The sequence below is a fragment of the Grampus griseus genome (assembly GCF_964374135.1).
Source record: "Grampus griseus genome assembly, chromosome: 10".
NCBI lineage: Eukaryota > Metazoa > Chordata > Mammalia > Artiodactyla > Delphinidae > Grampus > Grampus griseus.
In genome coordinates this window covers 24,164,757-24,186,432 of record NC_139004.1, presented here as the reverse complement: position 1 = coordinate 24,186,432, position 21,676 = coordinate 24,164,757, and the positions used below count along the sequence as shown (strand labels likewise).

The following is a 21,676-nucleotide window of genomic DNA, read 5'->3' as shown; positions in this document are numbered from 1 at the left end:
TTAGTAGCAGAAGAACTGTTCTCATGCTCCTGACAACACTTACGCAACAGGACGCTGGGGGACCTGGGGGCCTGGTGCCTGGGCCTTCAAGAACTCCTCGAGTTGTTCCATCTTCTCAGCTCGGGCGCGCTGCTCCCGGTGACTCGGCGCCAGGCTCAGGAGCACGCTCTTCACCCGGCACTGGACAGCTGGCCGCCCGAAGACGGTGATTTCCACCAACTTCCCGGCGTGAACTGCGTCCACCGTCAGCAGGGCCTGGCTCATCCACTCCATTTCCGGAACCACGGCTTGGCCTGGGCCGAAGATCGAGTCGGCCAGCCACGCCTCCAAATAAAACACCAGCAGGTTCCTCAGCTTCTGCACAGGAAACCACCACGGCCGGGAGCGAATCCGTGGCGGCGGAAGTGGAAACCCCAGCAGCCCGTCCCCCAGAGCCTCGGCAGCGCCCGCGTAGTTGGCTGTGCTGGAACCGGCAGCCCGCGGGTCAGGGGCGAGCAGCTCTCGCGGGATTTTCTTTCCCCATAACCTCATTAACACAGAGTATTATCTAGCTTTTGACCTTTGCTAATCTGGTAAGTGAAAAATGGTAGCTCTGGATAATTATAATTTGTATTCTTTCATTATGAGTGAGATTGAACATCTTTTTATGTTTAAAAGGTATTTGTATTTCCTTTTTTGGGGATTGTTGTCCATTCAAAAAAGGGAGTTACTGGTTTTTGGGGGTTTTTTTTCGGTACACGGGCCTCTCACTGTTGTGGCCTCTCCCGTTGCGGAGCACAGGCTCCGGACGCGCAGGCCCAGCGGCCATGGCTCACAGGCCCAGCCGCTCCGCGGCATGTGGAATCTTCCCGGACCGGGGTACGAACCCGTGTTCCCTGTATCGGCAGGCGGACTCTCAACCACTGCGACACCAGGGAAGCCCCAGGTTATGGGGTTTTTTTCTTAGCACTTTATACATGCTATAGGAAAAGTAGCCCTTTGTTTGCAATATAACGATGTAAATGTGTTTTCCCAGTTTGTTATTTATCTTTGGAATTTATTTTCCCAGTTTGCTGTTTGTCTTTTGAATTTGTTTATGGTGGATTTTTTTTTTTTTTTTTTTTTTTGCGGTACGTGGGCCTTTCACTCTTGCGGCCTCTCCCATTGCGGAGCACAGGCTCCGGACGCGCAGGCTCAGCGGCCATGGCTCACGGGCTCAGCCGCTCTGCGGCGTGTGGGATCCTCCCGGACCGGGGCCCGAACCCGTGTTCCCTGCATTGGCAGGCGGACTCTCAACCACTGCGCCACCAGGGAAGCCCTAAGGTGGCTTTTGCCTTGCAGAAATGTTTGATTTTTATATTGTCAAATTTATAAATCTTGGGACTTCCCTGGCGGTCCAGTGGTTGACTCCGCGCTTCCACTGCAGGGGGTGCAGGTTTGATTCCTGGTCAGGGAACTAAGATCCCACATGCCATGCGGTGCGGCAAAAAAAAAAAAAAAAAAAAAATCTTTTTGTTTATGGCCCTTGAGTTTTGTGTCATAGTTAAGCAGGCTTTTCCCACTCTGAGTTTATTAGAGTTCTCTCATGATTTCTTACAGTATATTTATAGTTTCATTATTTAAGCTGAGATCTTTGATCCAATAGGAGATTTTCCTGGTGTAAAGTGGGAAGTACTGATACAACTTTGGTTTTATTTTTAGATGGCTCCCTGTTTTCTCCAAATCATTTATAATATAAATCTGTCTTTTCACCATTGAATTTAAGGTTCCATCTTCATCTTTACTAAGGGAGAGAGAAGGCTTATGTATGGAGGTTGTAGAATATATTTGAATGCTAACGGGAATGATCCAGTAGAGACGGAGAGAACTGAAAATTCAAGAGTAAAATCCCTGAGATAGTGAGAGAACAAGATTCGGAACAGGTTAGTAATAAATAATGAAAGGTGGCATTTTTGAGGGTTTCTTATATGCCAGGCAATGTTTCAAATGCTTTACCATGGATTAAACAATTGAATCCTCTGAATAAGAGTACATTCCTACTTATTATTCTTAATTAGTATAACCACTGTGAGCCCCACCTGCCCATTTATTTATTTATATACACACCTCTCTCCCCACCGCAGTGAACTTCTTCACTGGTACATGTTCCCTTGCCTGGCAAATAAATAAACTTAGAGTTCGCTTTATGGATCACTGTAATGGTCATTGGCTTTCCCTTATAAGTTCACAACAACCTGATGAGGTGGTTCTAAAATTCCCCCTATTTTACTCTCAAGGAATCTGAGGCTCAGAGAGGCTAAACAATTTATCCAAGATCACATTGCTAAGTGGTAGAGCCAGGCCTTGAACCTTTGTAGTCTAACTCCATGCTCTTAACAACTCTGTGTTGAAATGGTAGGAGAGGAGATGATGAACATGTATATGCAGGTGGGTGGGGAATTTCATGGTGGGAAGGGGAGATGACTTCTATTTTCCTATTGAAGTAGAAGGTTATAATGAATATACAGAAACTGACCTGTCCAATTGCTTGATTATCTCCAGCCATGCTCACATGCCTCCATGTGGGCAAAGGAAAAGTCCACCCACTTTGGGGAGGAGGCTCTGGGAAGCCTGTGGCTGGCCTGAAGAAACAGAGAATTGGACAGAGAAGGAGCCTCTAAAGGAGAATCAAATAAGAGAGTAATAGGGCACTGATGACCAAAGACCCATTTCACAGTGTTCTCTGGAGCTGCCCTTGCTCTTGGAATGGATGTGACCCTAACTGTTCAGGGTTCAGGGCAGGGAGAGGAGTCTGATTCTATCTGCCCATGCTTAGTTCCAGTTGGCAGGGGCTGGCAGGTCATTATCCTGATTTTCTCCAAGGAGTCAGTTTCCCCACTGTCAGATGGCAGTGGTCCTTGGCTGCTCCAAATCACAATCATCCTTTAACTGAACTTGGGTGGCTCTGGTTATGGGTCATTTCATTGCTGAGCTTCATCAACCTACACATCTCGGCTGGGTTTCTAGTGTTTGCTCCCAGAACTGCTAATGCTGTGGACTGTGAGAGCAGCAGGTGGAAAATAATCTCATGAAAGATATGAGAATACAGGTGAACTGGATAGAGGGTTTTAAAAAAAGAAGATGCATTGAGAAAGTAGCAGAAGCTTCAACTTTTTGATAAACGTTCAAAAAATCTGATTGCAGAGTAGATACTGGGTTAGAAGATTGAATGGCTCCTAAGCCACTCCCGTGAAGGGCGAGAGCATGGTTTCCATCTTTCAGCTCATCTTTGAAACTACTGGTTAGCAATCCTGGTGCGAAGTGCTTGATAAATGTTGAGTGGATTAATAAAAAAGGAGGGAATATCTTAGTGTCTTTGCTTGTGCCATTCTCTTTATGTGGAATACTTTCTCTTCTCTACTGTAACTACTTGAATCCTACCCTCTCCTCTATGAAGCCTTCTCTGATTAACTCCTGCTCACAGTTTCTTCTCCCTTCCTAATGTCTGTTGTACAAATGCTATATTTTGTTAAATATTTGTCTATATTTTGCTTCCATGTCTCTCTTTCTCTCATTCTGGCTCTTTCTCATAGTATATAGATACACACATAAACTTTCCAACAATTGTGTACATTTCCTGAAGGCAGAAACTACCTCTTACTTTTTCCCTAATACCCATACTTACTGATATGCTAGGTATAAAGGATTGTCTTTGGAATACTTATGATTTAACTTTCTTTTTTAACACCTTTATTGGAGTATAATTGCTTTACAATGGTGTGTTAGTTTCTGCTGTATAACAAAGTGAATCAGCTATACATAAATATATATCCCCATATCTCTGATTTAACTCTTTGTTGTCTCCAAAGCAACACTGTCAGAAAAAAACGCCGAGGACTTCTTGTCAACCCAGACTGGACACAGAAAGAATTGTAAAGACTTTTCTGCCTAATCTTCTAGCCCTGAAACTGTATGCATCCTTGATCCGTAAGGGATGCGATTAAGCAGTAAAAATTGAAACGTAAATGAAAACATCTTTATCTGGCAGTATCCTGAAACTGCTGAGGTTTGCAGACACGATCTTCATGTGAATGTTAAAGATAAATACTCATTATAAGTCCATGTTCAAGTCCAGTGTTGCTGAGCCACGACTGTAGCAACTCACTGGTTTTTCTTTGAACATACTCTATTGACTTTGTCAACTCAAAGTTTAAAAATCAATGATTTTTTTTCTCTCTGGTGAATATCATAATGATTTTCCTTTATACTAGCCTAAAACTTCTGAGATTTTTTAAAAGTCTAGCAGCAGGTTGTGAATGTTCAAATAGACAAAATTCCAAAGTACATGTTTATTATTGACTTAGCTCAGCTTCCAAGACAAGCAGAAGTTAAATTTCATCAGCTGTCTTTATACAAGCATGAAAGTAGATTCTGTAGAGAGAACAGATAGAATAGCACCAGAAACATTATGGGGTAGATGGAGCAGACTTTCACAAATAGTCCGGACGTTTTCTCTTCCACGCCTGACTGTTACATGTATTTTTATCACTGGTCCAGCCATAGCCTGGAGGTTTACACCACAATTTTGTGGCTCTTCAATGTAGCAGTCTCATTACCAAACTGCATATACGGTTTTACGGGAAAGCATGAAGTTGAAAGAGTACTTGTTCGGCCGTAAAATCATTAAAGAAAATTTATTGAAGTATAGTTGATTTACAATGTTGTGTTAATTTCTGCTGTACAGCAAAGTGATTCAGTTATACATATACTTTTTCTTATTCGTTTCCATTATGGTTTATCACAGGATATTGAGTACAGTTCCCTGTGCTATACAGTGGGACCTTGTTTAGCCATCCTATATATAATAGTTTGCAGCTGCTAATCCCAAACCCCCAATCCTTCCCTCCCCCACTCCCTTCTCTCCGACAACCAAGTCTGTTCTCTATATTTGTGATTGACCATAAAATAATTTGCTACACTCGTGGAAAATCAGTTTTGGACTAAATGATCTTTAATATCTTATTCTGCTCCCAGATTCTGCATCAGTTTCTTTTCATCGACCTAAAATGCACTTTCTAACCATTTTCACCTATTCAAGTCTTACTCTATTCAAATAGGACATTTTCTGTGATTTTTCTATCTGGAAGTGATCATCCAATCCTTTGAACTCTCTATAGAACTTTACCTGTAACTCTTTTACTTGTAACCCTTCTTGCTGGTATTTTAGATACAGGTGTAGTGTCTTCCTCAGTGAACTAGAAAAGCTTCTTAAAGGCAAGGAGAGTGTCTTGGTCACGTGTATAACTAACCACAGCAGAGTATTGTGCCTTTCAAAAATTTTTGAATGCTCACTAAGTGCTTCTTGAACGTGAATAAGCTCCTTTGGTGTATTAATGTTAAGATGCAAACTCGTTCATTCATTCAATCGTTCATTCATGGAAGAGCTTGCGTCTGGGGAAAATGAAGAGTATATAGGGCAGAGAATCTGCGTAAGTAGAAGAAGACTAGTTGGGAGTAGAGTGGAGACATTTGAGTGGGTAAGAGTAAGGCATCCTAATTTTCTTCCTGCCTCCAAGCTAGTGGCCACTGTCTACCCATCCTGAACAATGCTTTTACAACTTAAATCAGACGTTACTCTCCTGCTTAAAAACCTCCAGTGGTTTCCCATCATTGTATTGTGGTGAAATCCCGAGTCCTTACCCTGCCTTACAAAGCCTTACTGAACTTTCCATCTGTGTCACCTACTGCCTCTTCTCCACTTGCTGTATCCACACTAGACATCTTTTTGTTCTTTGGACATGTCAGTCTCACTTTCAGCCTAACTGTTCTAGACCGTCCCTCTGCCTACAATACTTTCTCTTGAGTTTCTCTTGGCTGGCTTCTTATTGTAATAGCAAGTACAGAAGCTCAGAGATGGTAGCTTGCTTGGCCTGCTTAGGAAAGAGCAGAGTGACTACTGTGCCTGGAGCAGGGTAAGCAGTGGGAAGAAGGAAGAAATGAAGACTGAGCAGGGGTCAGAGGCAACATCGGTTGGGGCTTGTCCACAATGGTAAAGACTTTGGATTTTATTCTGGATCAGAAGAGAAGCCGTAAGGGATTTTGAGCAGAGGAGTGACACGATCTGATGTATATTTAAAATTAATTACTCTGACTGCTGTGTGGGGAATGCAATACAGAGATCTAGAATAGAAGCAGGAAGATGGGGTAATTAGTCCAAATGAGAGATGGTGGCATCTTAGATGAAAGTGACAGTTTGCAAAGGGACTTGTATCTAGAATATATAAAGAACTTTTACAACTCAAAAATAAAAAGATAAATATTCCAATTTAAAATGGACAGAAGATCTTGTATTAGTTATCTTAGGCTGCCATAACAAAATAGCTGGATAGCTTAAACAACAGACATTTATTCCCCACATTTCTGGAGGCTGGGAAGTCCAAGATCAAGGTGCCGGCGGATTCAGTTCCTGATGAGGGCCTTTTCCCTAGCTTGCAGACAGCTGCCTTCTCATTGTGTCCTCACATGGTGGACAGAGAGGAAGACAGAGCTGTTCTCTCTTCCTCTTCTCTATGCGGTTGTGAAGGTACAGGTTCCTATTTGCATTAAGTTACAGAGAATAGGAGAAACGTTTTCCTGTCCTCTGTGAATACATTTTTGAAAAGTATGATCAACCGTTGCTAAGAGAGTAGATCTTAAATGTTCTTACCACAAAAAAGAAATGGTAATTGTGCTACGAGATGGAGATGTGAGTTAACACTATTGCAATACCCAAGCGTATCAGATCAATAGGTTGTATACTTTAAACTTACACAATGTCATATGTCAATTGTATCTCAATAAAGTTGGGAGAAAATGCAAATACCCCCCAAATTAACAAACAGCGCTAAGATTCAGAATGTGCTTACAGAATTAACTATTAGTCAATTTAGTAATTATTCTGTTGATTCTGAAGAAGAGAGTGGAGGACACAGCTTAAAGGAGATTTAAGAGTGTTCAGACAAGAACAATAAGGTCTGGATTCTGGCTTTGATTGTGCCCCTTCTGACAGCAGGAGCTTGAGTAAGTCACTTACCTTGTGTGAACTTCAGTTTCTTCTATAAAAGCATTTATAAACATTCTTCTGTAAGAACGTTTATAAGCACTGACCAGGTGTCAGGCACTAGTCTAAACACTTTATGGATGCTTAAAGCAAACCAGTGTATCGTCGTCATCATTTCCATTTTAAAGATGAGGAAATTGAGGCATCTAGAGATGAATGGACTTTATTAGTGGCACCTCAAATATTTGAAACTGGGGCACTATGCTTTAACCCTCCTGACTCTGTCACCTGCTTTGCATATCCCCCGTTCTCCATTCTGCTCTGTATCCTGGGGGGATGATCCATGTGGGTGTCCTTGCCCTCCGGCTCTCATTGAGTTCCAGCAAGGACAAGAGCTCAGAGGGTGGGAGGAGAGAGAAGTTGGACTCTTCCTCCCCCCAGGTGCCTGCCTGAGGTGTAACCAGAGGTGGGCTGCATCCCATTCTCAAAGGTGCTGTCTCTGGTCAGGTAGCCTCTCCATCTGTTCACATTCTAGAAACCAATCTTTTCGCAGCTCCCTGTGGCCTAGGAATGGTAACAGTTCTCCGCTCTTGCCAGTCACACTGCCCCATCCCTTACTGCTAGGATCCTTACTGGTGACACTTTGCCATCTATAAAGTTGTGTACAAGGTACTATACCAGAAAGAGGTTCATTCTGTGCTCATAATATTGTCTGGCTGGGACCCTGGAGCCTGTGCTTACGTAAAGCCTCCTGGTTGGGCCTCTTGAAAGAAAAGAGCTGGAGCATGTTGCAGTGGACAGCTCCGGGACTGAGGCGCTTGAGGGAGTGGGGAGGGCGATAAACACTTTTCACCCTTAACGTCTTGGCCAGAATTTGTAGAATGTACGTACCTCCCAACCTTTCAAACTTTCTTAGCTCCAAAATACCGAAATTCTTTCATTCACTGAGGATGTCACAAACTTGACAAAAGCTCTTCCTTCTGCCTGGCACATTCCTTCTTTTTGCTGAGAAAACTTCTTTGGATATCAGTGTGAGTATACTTGCTTAGATGACTTCTTGGACATGCCTCTTGGTCCTGCCAGAATAAATCAGTATTCTCATTACATGCTCTATTAGCTTTTGGGAACTTACCTTCACAACCCTTACTAGAGTTTATATAATTCTGCATTTGGGGATGATTCAGTCCATGTCTCCTCTCTCACTAGAAGGGGTGCTCCAGGAGGCCTGGGGTTGTTGCTTCTGGTTTTGCTCACCATGAAATTTCTAGAACTGAGCACAGTGACCCCAGTGTGCTCTGAAAAGGCTTGTTGAATGAATGGCTGGGTATGTGACTGAGCATCCTATAAAAGGGTGAAGATGGTAGACTGGGAACAGAAAGAGTCGGGAGAGTGCTACTTCGGGGCTCCAGGTGCATCTAAGCAGAATGGGAACATGATTTTCCTGGGGCCTACAGAAGTGTTGAAATGCTTGAGGAAAAAGCTTTCTTTTTCTCAGGAGGCAGTAGACTACCTTTAGAAGTGACCAGACTGATGCCAGAAATGGCAACAGGAAGAATATATCGCAAAGTTAAGGAAGTTCAACTTCCACCATGAACATGAGAAGTGAGACCTGGATGAGGGAGTTTCCTTAGCATCGTCACTGTTGGGCCACAGATGGAGCCTGGAAGACAGGACAGGAGAGAACAGACCAAGTGAGTTGGATGCCCTGAGCTTCAGAGAACTTTAGGTACTGCAAGAAGAATGTGTACGAAACTCCAGAATCCAGTTAGGAGAATGAGGGGGCACTAGTGACTTCAGGGGATAGGCTTGAAATAATGACTCTTCTCTTTACTCTGTATTTCATGTTGTTATCCACATACCCCTTTTAATTACATATCTTACCAGGTGTGGGACATGTGTGTTAGAAGATGTCTTTTCACTTAGCCATGGCTTTTAATGATTTCTTCATCCTCTCTTCCCCACAGAAAATGATATTTCAGAGTTGATTCGGACTCCTCTGTAACATCTTTCCCATACTATTTCTGTACATTGGCACCATATTTGAATTTAGAATCATGAACCATTGGATAATCTATTTCCTAATTCATTTGGGTCCAGAATTGGGCAACATCTTTATTTTTTAGCATTTTTTATTTGGTTTTGTATTTTTCCATTTAGCTTGCTCACTTGGATAAAAGCTTTCCTCAGTATAAGTTGCTTATTTAAATCAGCTGACATACCCTAAATGGAAAAAAAAACAGACCAAAAAACTCACTTCACATGTAAATAATAAAATAGCATTTCTAAGTTTAGCTAGAAGTTTATTATTGAATTCTGTAGGGAACTGATTGAACTAACCCCAGATACCATCCTTTTTTGACAAATGTGTATGAACAGTTATAATAGTGCTGTGAACTCTGTCTGTAAGGCTGCAAGCCAAAAATCTTTGTTTCACAAAGGGACTGTTGTTCTTTGTGAATAGGCAATTATTCAGTGGCATTTCTGAAACTGGAAGCTGAGTAAAGCAGTTTGTCAGTGGACAGCCTAATAAAAAAGTTCCATTCAAAAATGGTTTAGGTACTGATACACTATGTATATATCTATTTACACGTGTAAACATTACTTCTATATACATGTGACATTGATAAGGTATTTATCTTTAAAATGTATTCATTAGAGCAAATTTTATTGTGATGAAAAATTTGGCAACATTTTAGTGTAAAAATGGGACTCCCCAAAACTATTCTGTTTATAAATTTAATACATACTTGTAGCAAGTGCAACAATAAATCCATAATAGTTTTAAAAAAAGAACATGTCCAAAATCTGACTATCTAGAAACAAACAGGGTTAACTTCCCTCCAGAAATATCACTCAGAGCTCTTTCCAAGCTAGTGAATATAGGTATATGTCATCATTTTTAACTTTAACGTCATCATTTTCAATTTTAAGAGGCACCTGTTCCTTAGTAGGTACATCTGCTTGGTCCTGCAGGATGTACCCAGGAGGACCACATGGAGAAGTCAAGCCTCAGGACAGTGTTTTGGAGGGAGGAAGGGAGAGGCCTTTCCCTGCTAGCCCCTCTCTTCTCTCTTCCACTGGTCCAAGTTTTCCTTACCAGGAAGTTGACTCCGTCACACTCCCTCTCATCACTCAGCATCTTTAGCAGCCACTGGCCGAACAAGATTTCAGGTTCTACAGTGAAATTCTCCATTGGAATTTGCAAGTGACCGGGAGAGTCAGAGACTGTGAGTGTGTGGCTGGTTGGCCATAGGAGGTGGACTTCGAAGTCTTCGAAGAGTGGACCAGCCATAGCAATAGCCAAGGCAAAGCAAAAGGTCTCAGAGCCAGGTGAGGCTGAGAGAAGCTGCAGAGGCAAATAAAATATATCCTGAAGAAATAGAATTCTCCAGTTTTCATCATGATATCTAAGACTGCAATGAAAATCATTTTATATGCATCTTGTGTACTTGTCTGTGTATTATCTTAGAATAAATTCTCAGACATATGTGTTGATGAGTCAAAGGCTTCTAAATCCCAGGGACTTTTCCACATTCCCTTAAGAGAAATGAACAAGGAAAGGCAGGTTGTCCAGGGAGCTTGGGGGGAATCTAGTTTCACAGTATGCCTCTCGCCTTGGCAGCTGGCTGGATTCTGCTGCATGATTTAGAAACAATACGGGAGGTTTAGAATTGTCCCTTTTCTTATTTTCTCAGTTTTCATCTCTTTTCTTACTTATATACCTGATGTTCAGCCTAAAGATGGTTCAACCCAGATGTTCTAGCAGAGATATGCGGTCACTTTGACTTTAAACACTCCTCTTTTTTTCCTCTTTCAACCAAGCATGTGTATTTGAGCGGGACTATGGGACTGACTGGTGGGCTAGGGGGTCTACTACCCCAGTCATCCCTACCAGCCTGGGGAGGGCAGTGGTGAGGCAGATGTTGCAGCCAGACTGTCCTGTGTTCCATCACTTTCCTCCTGCTAACTCGCTTGTGGCTCTGGGCGAGTCACTCATTCTCTGCTTTACTTTCCTACTTCTATTAAATGAGGGGTTGATACTAAACTAGTCTAACTCTAAGGGACCCTTTAGCTTCAAGGTTTTGGTAAAAGCCAGAAGTACAATTTAACGAACTTTTATTTCTCCTTTGGTGCCAGATAGAAAAATAAAATATGGTGAATAGAAAGTCAGGAAGCTCTGCGAAGTCATAGCAATACTTTAAAATTTTTTGTAAATATTATTTATAATAGTGAAAAATTGGAAACATTCCGAATGCCCCAAATTAGGAGAATGTGTAAATCTTACATCTCTTTGGGATGGATTATTATGCAGCCATTAAAAATAGTGTTTTCAAGTGGAAAGATAAATAATAAATTAATGAAAGTGGTTACTTTAGAGAGGGTGATGGTGATGGTGGTGATGGTGGTGACAGTGGTGGAATCAATATGGAGTGAGACTTCTTAATATGCACATAAATTTATTTTGTTTTGAGTTCTTTAATTCCAGTCAATATCAAAATTTTTTTAACTTAATATTTTCCAAATATACTTAATGACAGTTAAAAATATTCATGACATTAAGATATTTTAAAAGCAGAGTGTAATATTTTACAAACGTATGTGTATAAAACGACCCTAACTTTGTTTAAAAATGCATAGAAAAAAATTGAAAGAAAATAAAGGATTAACAACTATTCTCTTTGGGAAATGAGATTGGCAGTAATATTTTTGCTTTTTATTCATTTTTATATTATCCAATTTCTCAGCAATGAGTGTGTATTAGTTTTCTCAGTGAGAAAAATATATGTTTGATTCTTAATAGTATATATAGAAGAATATGGGGATATGTGCCATGTCCAGCACATGTGGGTATTCATACTCCCAAATCTACCAGGAGCTTGTAGTGTCTGATTGTCAGTTAAATGATTCCAGGGAGGTCAGAAGGGCCAGAGAGTCTTCTTCCAATACTCGGTCAGTTCCAGAAAATGCTGGCAATGAAATCCAGTCTGAGGCTAAGAAAGAATGTGTGTTGTAGACTGACAGTCGCAAAAATATACTCGTGGAAATACGGGTTTTGAGGGGTTGTTTCTCAATAAAAGAAGGCTTTAGGAGAAACTGGATTAAGATGCAGATTGAGCACACACCATTCTGTCTTCAGGTTCATCCCTCAAAATCATAGGACACACACACACATCTATACCTATATCTGTACCTATAATCTATATCTATATACCTATAACCTATATCATCTTTCCTTAGAGTGCCAGAAACCAAAAGACACCATCAACAGATCCACAGTTCTGAAGAATTTAGATCTACAATTCTAAAGAATTACCAGGTATGTAAATCACTTGAAAATACTTTTAATTCAGGTGGTGGATTGAGTACAAACTTTGACCTACTCTTCCTCCTGAGACCCCTATTTAAATGATAGTAAAGAAGTTTAAAAAAGTATAAACTCAACAATTCAGGAGGCATCAACAAAGCAGATATTTAATAATAAAGCTAAATCAAGGAGATCAAATGCTAAAACAAGTGCAGAGGGCAGCTGACCTACCCTGCAGAACACGTAGAATGGCCCGATTCAAAAGTCAGGAGTGACGGTGGGGTGGACATTGATGGGACTGATTGAAGATTCAGATGCAGATTTTTTTTTTCTTTTGGCTGTGTGCAGCATTTGGGATCTTAGTTCCCTATCAAGGGATCAAACCCATGTCCCCTGCAGTGGAAGCATGGAGTCCTAACCACTGGACTGCCAGGGAATTCCCTCAGATGCAGATTTTTTAAAAAAGTTATTTATTTATTTAATTTATTTTTGGCTGCATTGGGTCTTCGTTGCTGGACGCAGGCTTTCTCTGGTTGCAGCGAGCTGGGGCTACTCTTGTTGCGGTGCGCGGGCTTCTCATTGCGGTGGCTTCTCTTGTTGCAGAGCACGGGCTCTAGGCCCGCGGGCTTCAGTAATTGTGGCTCACGGGCTCAGTAGTTGCGGCGCACGGGCTTAGCTGATCCGTGGCATGTGGGATCTTCCCGGACCAGGGCTGGAACCCATGTCCCCTGCATTTGGCAGGCAGATTCTTAACCACTGCACCACCAGGGAAGTCCCTCAGATGCAGATTTATGGCTCCACACGCCCACCTCTTCTGTCTCATCAACCTAAAAGGCAGCTAGGCATTCACTCCTTGGCCAAAGTTTTGACTGAAGGATTTCTTTTTCCTTAAGAAAGAGAACAAACTGACAGGGATGAACTAGGATGGCCAGTGTGGATTTGGTGTCTCCAAGTAAAGTCCTTCTTATTCTGGCGTTCAGGGTACCCCAAGCTCCCACCGCTTACCCTAAAGTGAAGCCAAGGGGAATAGGCTGTTTCCCAGCTCCTCACTCCCCAGGTGAAAGGAACCTGGAACAGGACAGTCACCCACATCACAGGAGAGAAGGTGGAGCTCAGATATTCTAACAAGTATACAAAGCCTCAGGCAAGCAATTGTCCTTCCCCACCCCAACCATCATCACTTAGATGATAGAAAAGTAAGATAGCCAGTGTCAACATATAGATTGAGGAAAGCAAAATATTATCAAATACAGTGAAAGAAAATAAAGAAGACACACAATGAGGCAAGAACAAAAGGAATATGTGGACAGAGCTTCCAAGAATTAGCAAGATGAAAGGCAATGTGTAAAAATTTTGTGTGACTGATACAGACATATATCTATATGTATAGATACATACCTACATATATACCTACATATATATTGATATACATATATACATATATATATAGTGAAAAGAAATATAGCAGGCAAAGGACAAAAACCCAATTTAGAAGAATAAATGACTCAGAACATTCCCACCTGTTGCTTACCAAGAGATTCCCGACCTAGGGGAATAAATGTAGAAACGGATCAATGTATTAATGGGAATTTTAGTTTGATAAAATAAATGGAGTTTAGATTCAGAAAACGATATTGTGGCAAGTAACTATCCATGTTGAAAAAATAAAGTCATATCTCTAAATTAATACAAAAAATCATATTGCTTAAAGAGCTAAACATAAAAAATAGTAAGAAACCAAAGAAAACTATACAAACATATTTTTATAATCTTGAGTTATGTACAGTCTTCTTATGAAAACTGAAAACCTGAAAACTCCGTGAAGGAAAAGACTGATAAATTTGAATGTTCAAAAATTTGTGAACAATGAATGACAGCATAATTATGTTTAAAGGATTAAAAAATAATTGAGATAGCCAAAATGCCAAGAGAAAGAGTTAATAGTCAACATCTGACATTCAGAATAGGATTTTGCCACAAGAAATACATATATCAAGAGAAGGGAACTAGAGACAGAGCATTTTCACCTTGGAGAGGTCTCAGGAGCAGAATCAGGGAAAGCTCACCCTATCCAGTCCTAAGGGATTTTTGGGAAAAGGAACTGGATAACATGCCAGGAGAGTAGATAATTAGACACATGTCCTAAGAGGAGGTAATGCCAGATCAGTTGAGGGAAACACCAAGGGCAGAAGGGCTGGCTTCACCTTCCATATGAGTCCTGGAGGAGACAGCTGTGTAGAAGTCTTGTGTTAACTTAGTCGTGTCCAGTAAGTTTAGGAGAGGGAGAGAGGAGGGTGGAGGGTAGTGCATTTCTGAGTTCCTATGGTTCTTCAAATGGACACACTGAGTTGAGAACCGTGGAGCCCACTATAAAGAGCGTGAGTTGGCCCTACACCAAACCCTGAGCCAGAGGGCAGGATAAAACATGAGGCAGATGCTCAGTGGAGTCTGCCACTCAGCAAGGACTGGAGCGGGCCAAGGCAGTGGTGATGGGGGGTGAGGAGGGGTCACTGCTATGGCTCTCACCAAGTTGGGAATAAATCAACCTTGGTATCACCAGCTGCAGGAGATGCTTACAAAATGCATGTGGCTTGGATGGAACAAACTGTAACCCAGTGGGTACCAAGCCAGCCATTCTGCAGATGGCCCTGGGGAGACTCTGGAGCACTGTGCATATTCCCTGGGACCCTGCACTCTCTTCCTAGCTCACATTAGCCCATCTCCTCTTATATACCAAGTCCCATCTTGGGAGAAGTAGGAGTGAAGGTGTAAGTAGTGATGGTGGGGCGCAAGCAATGAGACCGACTAACAATTAACTCCTAAAGGTGAACATTACCTAAAAGAACTGTTTAAATTGTTAAATCAGACTAAGGGGTACATTGGTTTAACATTTTGTTAATTTTCTCTTCTCTTTAGCAAGTGGGGCTCATTCAGGGTGATGGATAATGGACAAAATAAAGAATCTGCATTCTCTGCATGCATCAAAGATTGTGATCCCTTTATATCAGCAATAGAGTAGAAAGAAAGCCTTTTAAAAATATATGGCAGTGAAATCATGTCCTTAATAAGAAAAAGATGTAACAGGAGGAAAAAGGCAAAGGATTGGAAAAGGCAATTCATAGAGGTTATACGAAAAGATGCTCAAGATCTCTTAAGGAACTACAGAGTAGAACAGTAATGAGATTTTTTTTTCTCAGTATATTGGCAAACAAGAAAAAGGTTGATAATCCTCTGGCATGTTTTATGTTTTAACATAGTGTTTGCAAAGGTTTTTGATACTTTGGTTGACCACATGGTTCCTGATTGAAAATCCATGTGCATTCTCCTATTTAAGGTCATCAGTGAAATCTAACACAGTCCTCCGGAAGAGATCTCAGGAGGCCCAGAACCTAGTGGCAGCTCTGAAACAGATTTCTTCAGTGACCTTATGTGTAGACTTTCAGCGCTGTATTCTCCTTCTAAAACTTAAGGAGGATGAGACCTACTTTTTCCATGTATCACTGAAATGTGATCAAGATTAATGGCCTAACGCAGAAAATATCTCCAGCACCCTGAAAGACCAGGCACATTATTCAGCACCTGAATCTATAAATCTGGCAAAAATCAGTCTAATTACTTAATTCGGGAAAAATGCTCACTTAAAAACCTTACAATTTCAAAACGTAGTGTTTAAAACTGATCTAACTCAGTATTTTTCAAAATGTTCCTCCGACTGAGAGTGTTAACTCAGACCTAGGGAATTGGTTGACTCTCAGAGGGTATAGATTTAGAAGCCACATACAATATCAACTAGATGCACACAGCTATTGTACTTGCCTCACACGTGAAGTACCCTTTCCCCACCCGGGGGCTACGCTATGGTTATTGCGTTTGTGTAAGCTGGCACGGAAACATTATGAAAATGCTTTGCTGCTCCAATTTTTAAGCCTTTACAGTGTAACACATTGTTTTTCTGAAGTAAACTAAAATCCAATTTCTCAGGGTTCATGCTGCCTTTTTTCGTAGCATTTGAGGGAGGATCTTCTGTACACTTAAAATAGGTGAAAAATAATACAGATAGCAAGTCCTGGTTTTGTTTTGTTTTTTCTTTTAAATATTTAAACCATTTACAACTTTGGTCCAAATTGTGTTCATTAAGTTGAACTAAATTACACTATACTAACCAATATGAGTGTACTCCTTTAAGCACATTTAAGTTAAAATAAACTATATTTAAAAAAGAAAATCCCAGCTCACCTAGAATCCATCCTGGGGGAGGGAGCTTTGCCCTACTCCCCTCAACAATATACTAAATATAAAAATGTCTTCTATATAATGAGTGTTACTATATGTCAATTGTTATACTTCATTCAGCTTATTTCACCCTCAAGATTCTACTCCCACTCTAAAGATGAGAGAGCTGAGGCTGGGAGGGGTTCAGTAAGTTACCCAAGGTCTCACAGATGCTAGAACCTACAAGTTGAAGAACCAGAAAGTACTCTACCACTTCCTTATTAAAACAGAGCAGCTGCATTTTTATCGATTTTAAATATTGAGATTTGTTTCTGATACTGTTGAATGCTTTTAGTACCTTTAGGTAACTAAACTGCAACTCTAACAGAGTTCCTGTCAGCTTGAAACCCTTGAATAGCTTCTTATCACCTAGAGCACTGGTTCTCAAAGTGTGGTCCCCAGACCAGCAGCATCAGCATCCCCTGGGAATTGCCAGAAATGCAAATTCTCAGACCCCACCTCAGACCTACTGAATCAGAAACTGAGGGTGAAGCTCAGAAATATGGGTACAGACAAGCCTCCTGGGTGCTTCTGATGTTGCATGCTCAAGCCTGATCTTTGCATGACATTCGAGACCCCTGTGTGGTAAGGGTTACCTCTCTAGCCTTATCTCGCTGCTCACGGCTTCACTTCTCAAAGTGCATTTGTATCCACTCAATACACTACAGCTGCTTCCTGCCCAAGGACAGTGTCACCTGGTGGTTAAGCACAAGGATTCTGCAGCCAGACTGCCCGGCCTTGAATGCCACCTATGTCATACTAGTGGTGTGACCTCGGTCAGACGACTGAACCTATCTGAGTCTTAGTTTTCCCACCTATAACATGGGGATGAAGGTAATAACAGTATCTACTTCATTTATTGTTGTGAGGATTAAATGCATCACTACACATGGATGCTTAGAATAGTGACCGGAACACAGTAGTTACTCTACAAATACATCATGGTACCAAGCTTAGGATGTGACTGACTTATGATGGCTTGACTCACGATTTTTTTTGACTTTATGATGATGTGCAAGTGATATGCTTTCAGTGGAAACTGTACTTAGAATTTTGATCTTTTCTGGGCCTAGTGATATGGGGTAAGATGCTCCCTGGTGATGCTGAGCAGTGAGCCCAGCTCCCAGTCAGCCACACAGTCACGAGGGTGAACAACCGACACACAGCCGTCTGTGCCCAGACAACCTTTCTGTTTTTGGTTTTTTTTCACTTTCAGGAGAGTATTCAGTAAATTATGAGAGATATTCAACACTTTATGATGAAATAGCCTTTGTGTTAGATGATCTTACCCAACCGTAGGCTCATGTAAATGTTCTGAGCACATTGAAGGCAGCCTGGACTAAGCTATGATGTTGGGTAGGTTAGGTGTATTAAATGCATTTTTGACTTTTGATATTTTCAAATTAATGATGGGTTTATTGGGACAAAACCCCGTCATAAGTCAAGGAAGATCTGCATTTGCTTCTTGTTGTCGGTAGGTCAGCACGGCCTCTAGAGGCTCGAGGGGAGAATACATCCCTTGTCTCTTTCAGCTTCTGTCAGCAGCTTGATTGCTCTGCTTGTGGTCATGTCATGCTAATCTCTGCCTGAATTTTCACATCGCCTTTTCCTCTTCTCTGTGTGTAATCTCTCTGCTTCTCTCCTAAGGACACTTGTGATGGGGTTTAGAGCCCACTCAGATAATCCAGGATAATCTCCCCTGGCAAGATTCTTTTTTTCTTTTAAATTTATTTATTATTTTATATTTATTTTTGGCTGCATTGGGTCTTTGTTGCTGCGCGCGGGCTTTTCTCTAGTTGTGGTGAGCGGGGGCTACTCTTTGTTGCGGTGCGCGGGCTTCTCATTGCAGTGGCTTCTCGTTGCGGAGCACGGGCTCTAGGCACGCGCACTTCAGTAGTTGTGGCGTACAGGCTCAGTAGTTGTGGCTTGTGGGCTCCAGAGCGCAGGCTCAGTAATTGTGGCTCAAGGGCCCTGTTGCTCCGCGGCATGTGGGGTCTTCCCAGACCAGGGCTCGAACCCGTATCCCCTGCATTGGCAGGCGGATTCCTAACCACTGCGGCCACCAGGGAAGTGCCTAGTTCTATGGGTTTTGATAAACTCATCATGTCCTGTATCCACCTTTACCTTATCACACAGAATAGTTTCATTGTCCTGAAAGTGTGCCTATTCCACCTATTCATCCCGCTCCCCATTCCCCTGAATTCTTGGCAACCACTGAGCTTTCTATTGTCTCCATAGTTTTGCCTTTTCCAGAATGCCATGTAGCTGGAATCATATGGTATGGGGCCTTTTCAGATTGGCTTCTTTCACTTAGCAGAATGCACTTAAGTTTCCTCAATGTTTTTTGTAGCTTGCAAGTTTATTTCTTTTCATTGCTGAACAATATTCCATTGTTTGCATGTACCACACTATGCATTCACCTGTTGAGAGACAACTTGGTTGCTTCCAAGTTTCGACAATTTTGAATAAAGCTTCTATAAACATGACAGCGCAGATTTTTGTGTGGATGTAGATTTTTCAGCTCCTTTGGATAAATACCAAGGAGGGAAATTGCTGAATCATATGGGAAGAGTATGTTTCGTTTTGTAAGAAACTGCCAAAATAATCTTACAAAGTGGCTGTGACATTCTGCACTCCCACCAGCAGTGAATGAGAGTTCTTGTTGTTCCACATCCTTGCCAGCATTTGCTGTTGTCAGGGTTTTGGATTTTTGCCATTCTAATAGGTGTGTAGTGATGTCTAATTGTTGTTCTAATTTGCATTTCCCTGATGACATATGATGCAAAGTGGATTTCATGTGCTTGTTTGCCATCTGTGTATCTCCTTCGATAAGGAGTCTGTTCAGACCTTTTGCCTATTTTTAAATTGGGTTGTTTGTTTTCTTATTGCTGAGTTTAATAGCTCTTTGTGTATTTTAGATACAAGTCTTTTATCAGATATGTTTTGCAAGACATCAGGTAAGTCTCCCAGTCCATGGCTTGTCTTTTCATTCTTTCGCAGAGCAGTTATTTTAATCTTAATGAAGTCCAACTTAATTTTTTTCTCTCATGGATTGTGCTTTAGGTGCTGTATCTAAAAAATTATTGCTGAACCGAAGTTCCCTTAGTTCTATCTAGATTAAATACATCAATATTTATCTAGATAAAAATAAATATATGTAGACCTATCTTCCAGAAGTTGTATCCTTTTTCATTTTACATTTAGGTCTACCATCCCTTTGAGCACGTCAGTGTCTTCTTATTGTCTCTGCCTCCTGCTTTACGGTAACTGTGAGTTTTCCTTTAGATTATATATGTCTTATGTATTCTAGTACTCTTACTACTAGGTAAGCCTCAAAAAAATCAGTGAGGGTGTCGACAAAAATAATCAATAAACAATCTGTGATAGGAATAGAAAAGAGTTTTATTTGAGCCACACTGAGGACTATAGCCTAGAAGACAGCCTCTCAGATAACTCTGAGGAACTGCTCTGGAGAAGTGGGGTTTTCAGTGCAGTTTTATGTTTTGTCAGAACAAAGAACATCAAACAAGTCAGGGATGCTTTCCTTCAGGGTTTCAAAAAAACGAGATCAGCACATACACAGAGAGTCAGCATGGCCTTGCCACCTGGGAAGGGAGTCTTATCATCAAAGGAGGGCCAGCATTGGTGTCCCAGGAAGGGAGGCATTTAATCTTTATTGTTAACTGGACGTTCTTTACTTCTGGTCAGTGTGCCTTTTTCTTTAATAATTAAAGCAGATGTACAATGTATGATTGATAGGCCACAACCAGGCTGTTCCGGTCGGCATAAAATTCAAGATAACTCATGGATATGCCCAAATGACTTACCCACACCTGAATATGTGAACGTTCTTTGATCAAGGGAGTACCTTTATCTTGCTCAGTAGTTCAACCATTCTTATTTTTTTTTTAAATTGAAGTATAGCTGATTTACAATGTTGTGCTAGTTTCAGGTGTACAACCAAAAAAAAAAAAAAATCTATCTATCTATCCATCTATCTATCTTCTTTTCCAGATTCGTTTCCCACATAAGCTATTACAAAATACTGAGTAGAGTTCCCTGTGCTATACAGTAGGTCCTTGTTGTTTATCTATTTTATATATAGTAGTGTGTATTTGTTACTCCCAAATTCCTAATTTATCTGCCCTCCCCACTTCCCCTTTGGTAGCCATAAGTTTGTTTTCTATGTCTGTGAGTCTGTTTCTGTTTTGTAAATAAGTTCATTTGTATCTTTTTTTTAGATTCCACATATAAGTGATATCATATGATATTTGTCTTTCTCTGTCTGGCTCACTTCACTTAGTATGATCATCTCTAGGTCCATCCATGTTGCTGCAAATGGCATTATTTCATTTGCAACTCAACCATTCTTTTTTTTAATTTTTATTTATTTTTTTAACATCTTTATTGGAGTATAATTGCTTTACAATGGTGTGTTAGTTTCTGCTTTGTAACAAAGTGAATCAGTTATACATATACATATGTCTCCATATCTCTTCCCTCTTGCGTCTCCCTCCCTCCCACCCTCCCTATCCCACCCCTCTAGGTGGTCACAAAGCACCGAGCTGATCTCACTGTGCTATGCAGCTGCTTCCCACTAGCTAGCTACCTTACATTTGGTAGTGTATATATGTCCATGCCACTTTCTCACTTTGTCATCTCTTACCCTTCCCCCTCCCCATATCCTCAAGTCCATGCTCTAGTAGGTCTATGTCTTTATTCCCGTCTTACCCCTAGGTTCTTCATGACCTTTTTTTTTTCTTAGATTCCATATATATATGTTAGCATATGGTATTTATTTTCCTCTTTTTGACTTACTTCACTCTGTATGACAGACTCTAGGTCCATCCACCTCACTACATTCTTAAAGCGATATGGCTGCTCAAGGCTTGGCCTGCAGAAAAGACTCAGGACTCCTGGGCTGGCCCTCTGCTTGCACGCTCCCATAAACGTGAAGCAGCTGCTTCCTCAGACCTCCAAGGACGTGCACAGTGGTGCAGGAAGGTCTCTGAGTGTCAGCAACGCTGTCTTGTTAAGAGACTAAGAATAGATGAGGCTTTTGTTTTCCTTGGAACTGGAGTTACTTCAGTGGAGACCTACAA

At 41.2% G+C, this 21,676-nt stretch overlaps 1 protein-coding gene across 1 annotated transcript; it reads right to left on the bottom strand.

Annotated features, from left to right (window-relative positions):
- Positions 1–39: 39 nt before the first annotated feature.
- Positions 40–531, bottom strand: LOC309828213 (oocyte-expressed protein homolog; the record flags this gene model as incomplete). The annotated part of the gene is made up of 1 exon (XM_082663478.1): positions 40–531. One exon carries the CDS (start codon positions 529–531, stop codon positions 40–42), a length of 492 nt encoding a protein of 163 aa, XP_082519604.1.
- Between the last annotated feature and the right edge of the window lie 21,145 nt (positions 532–21,676).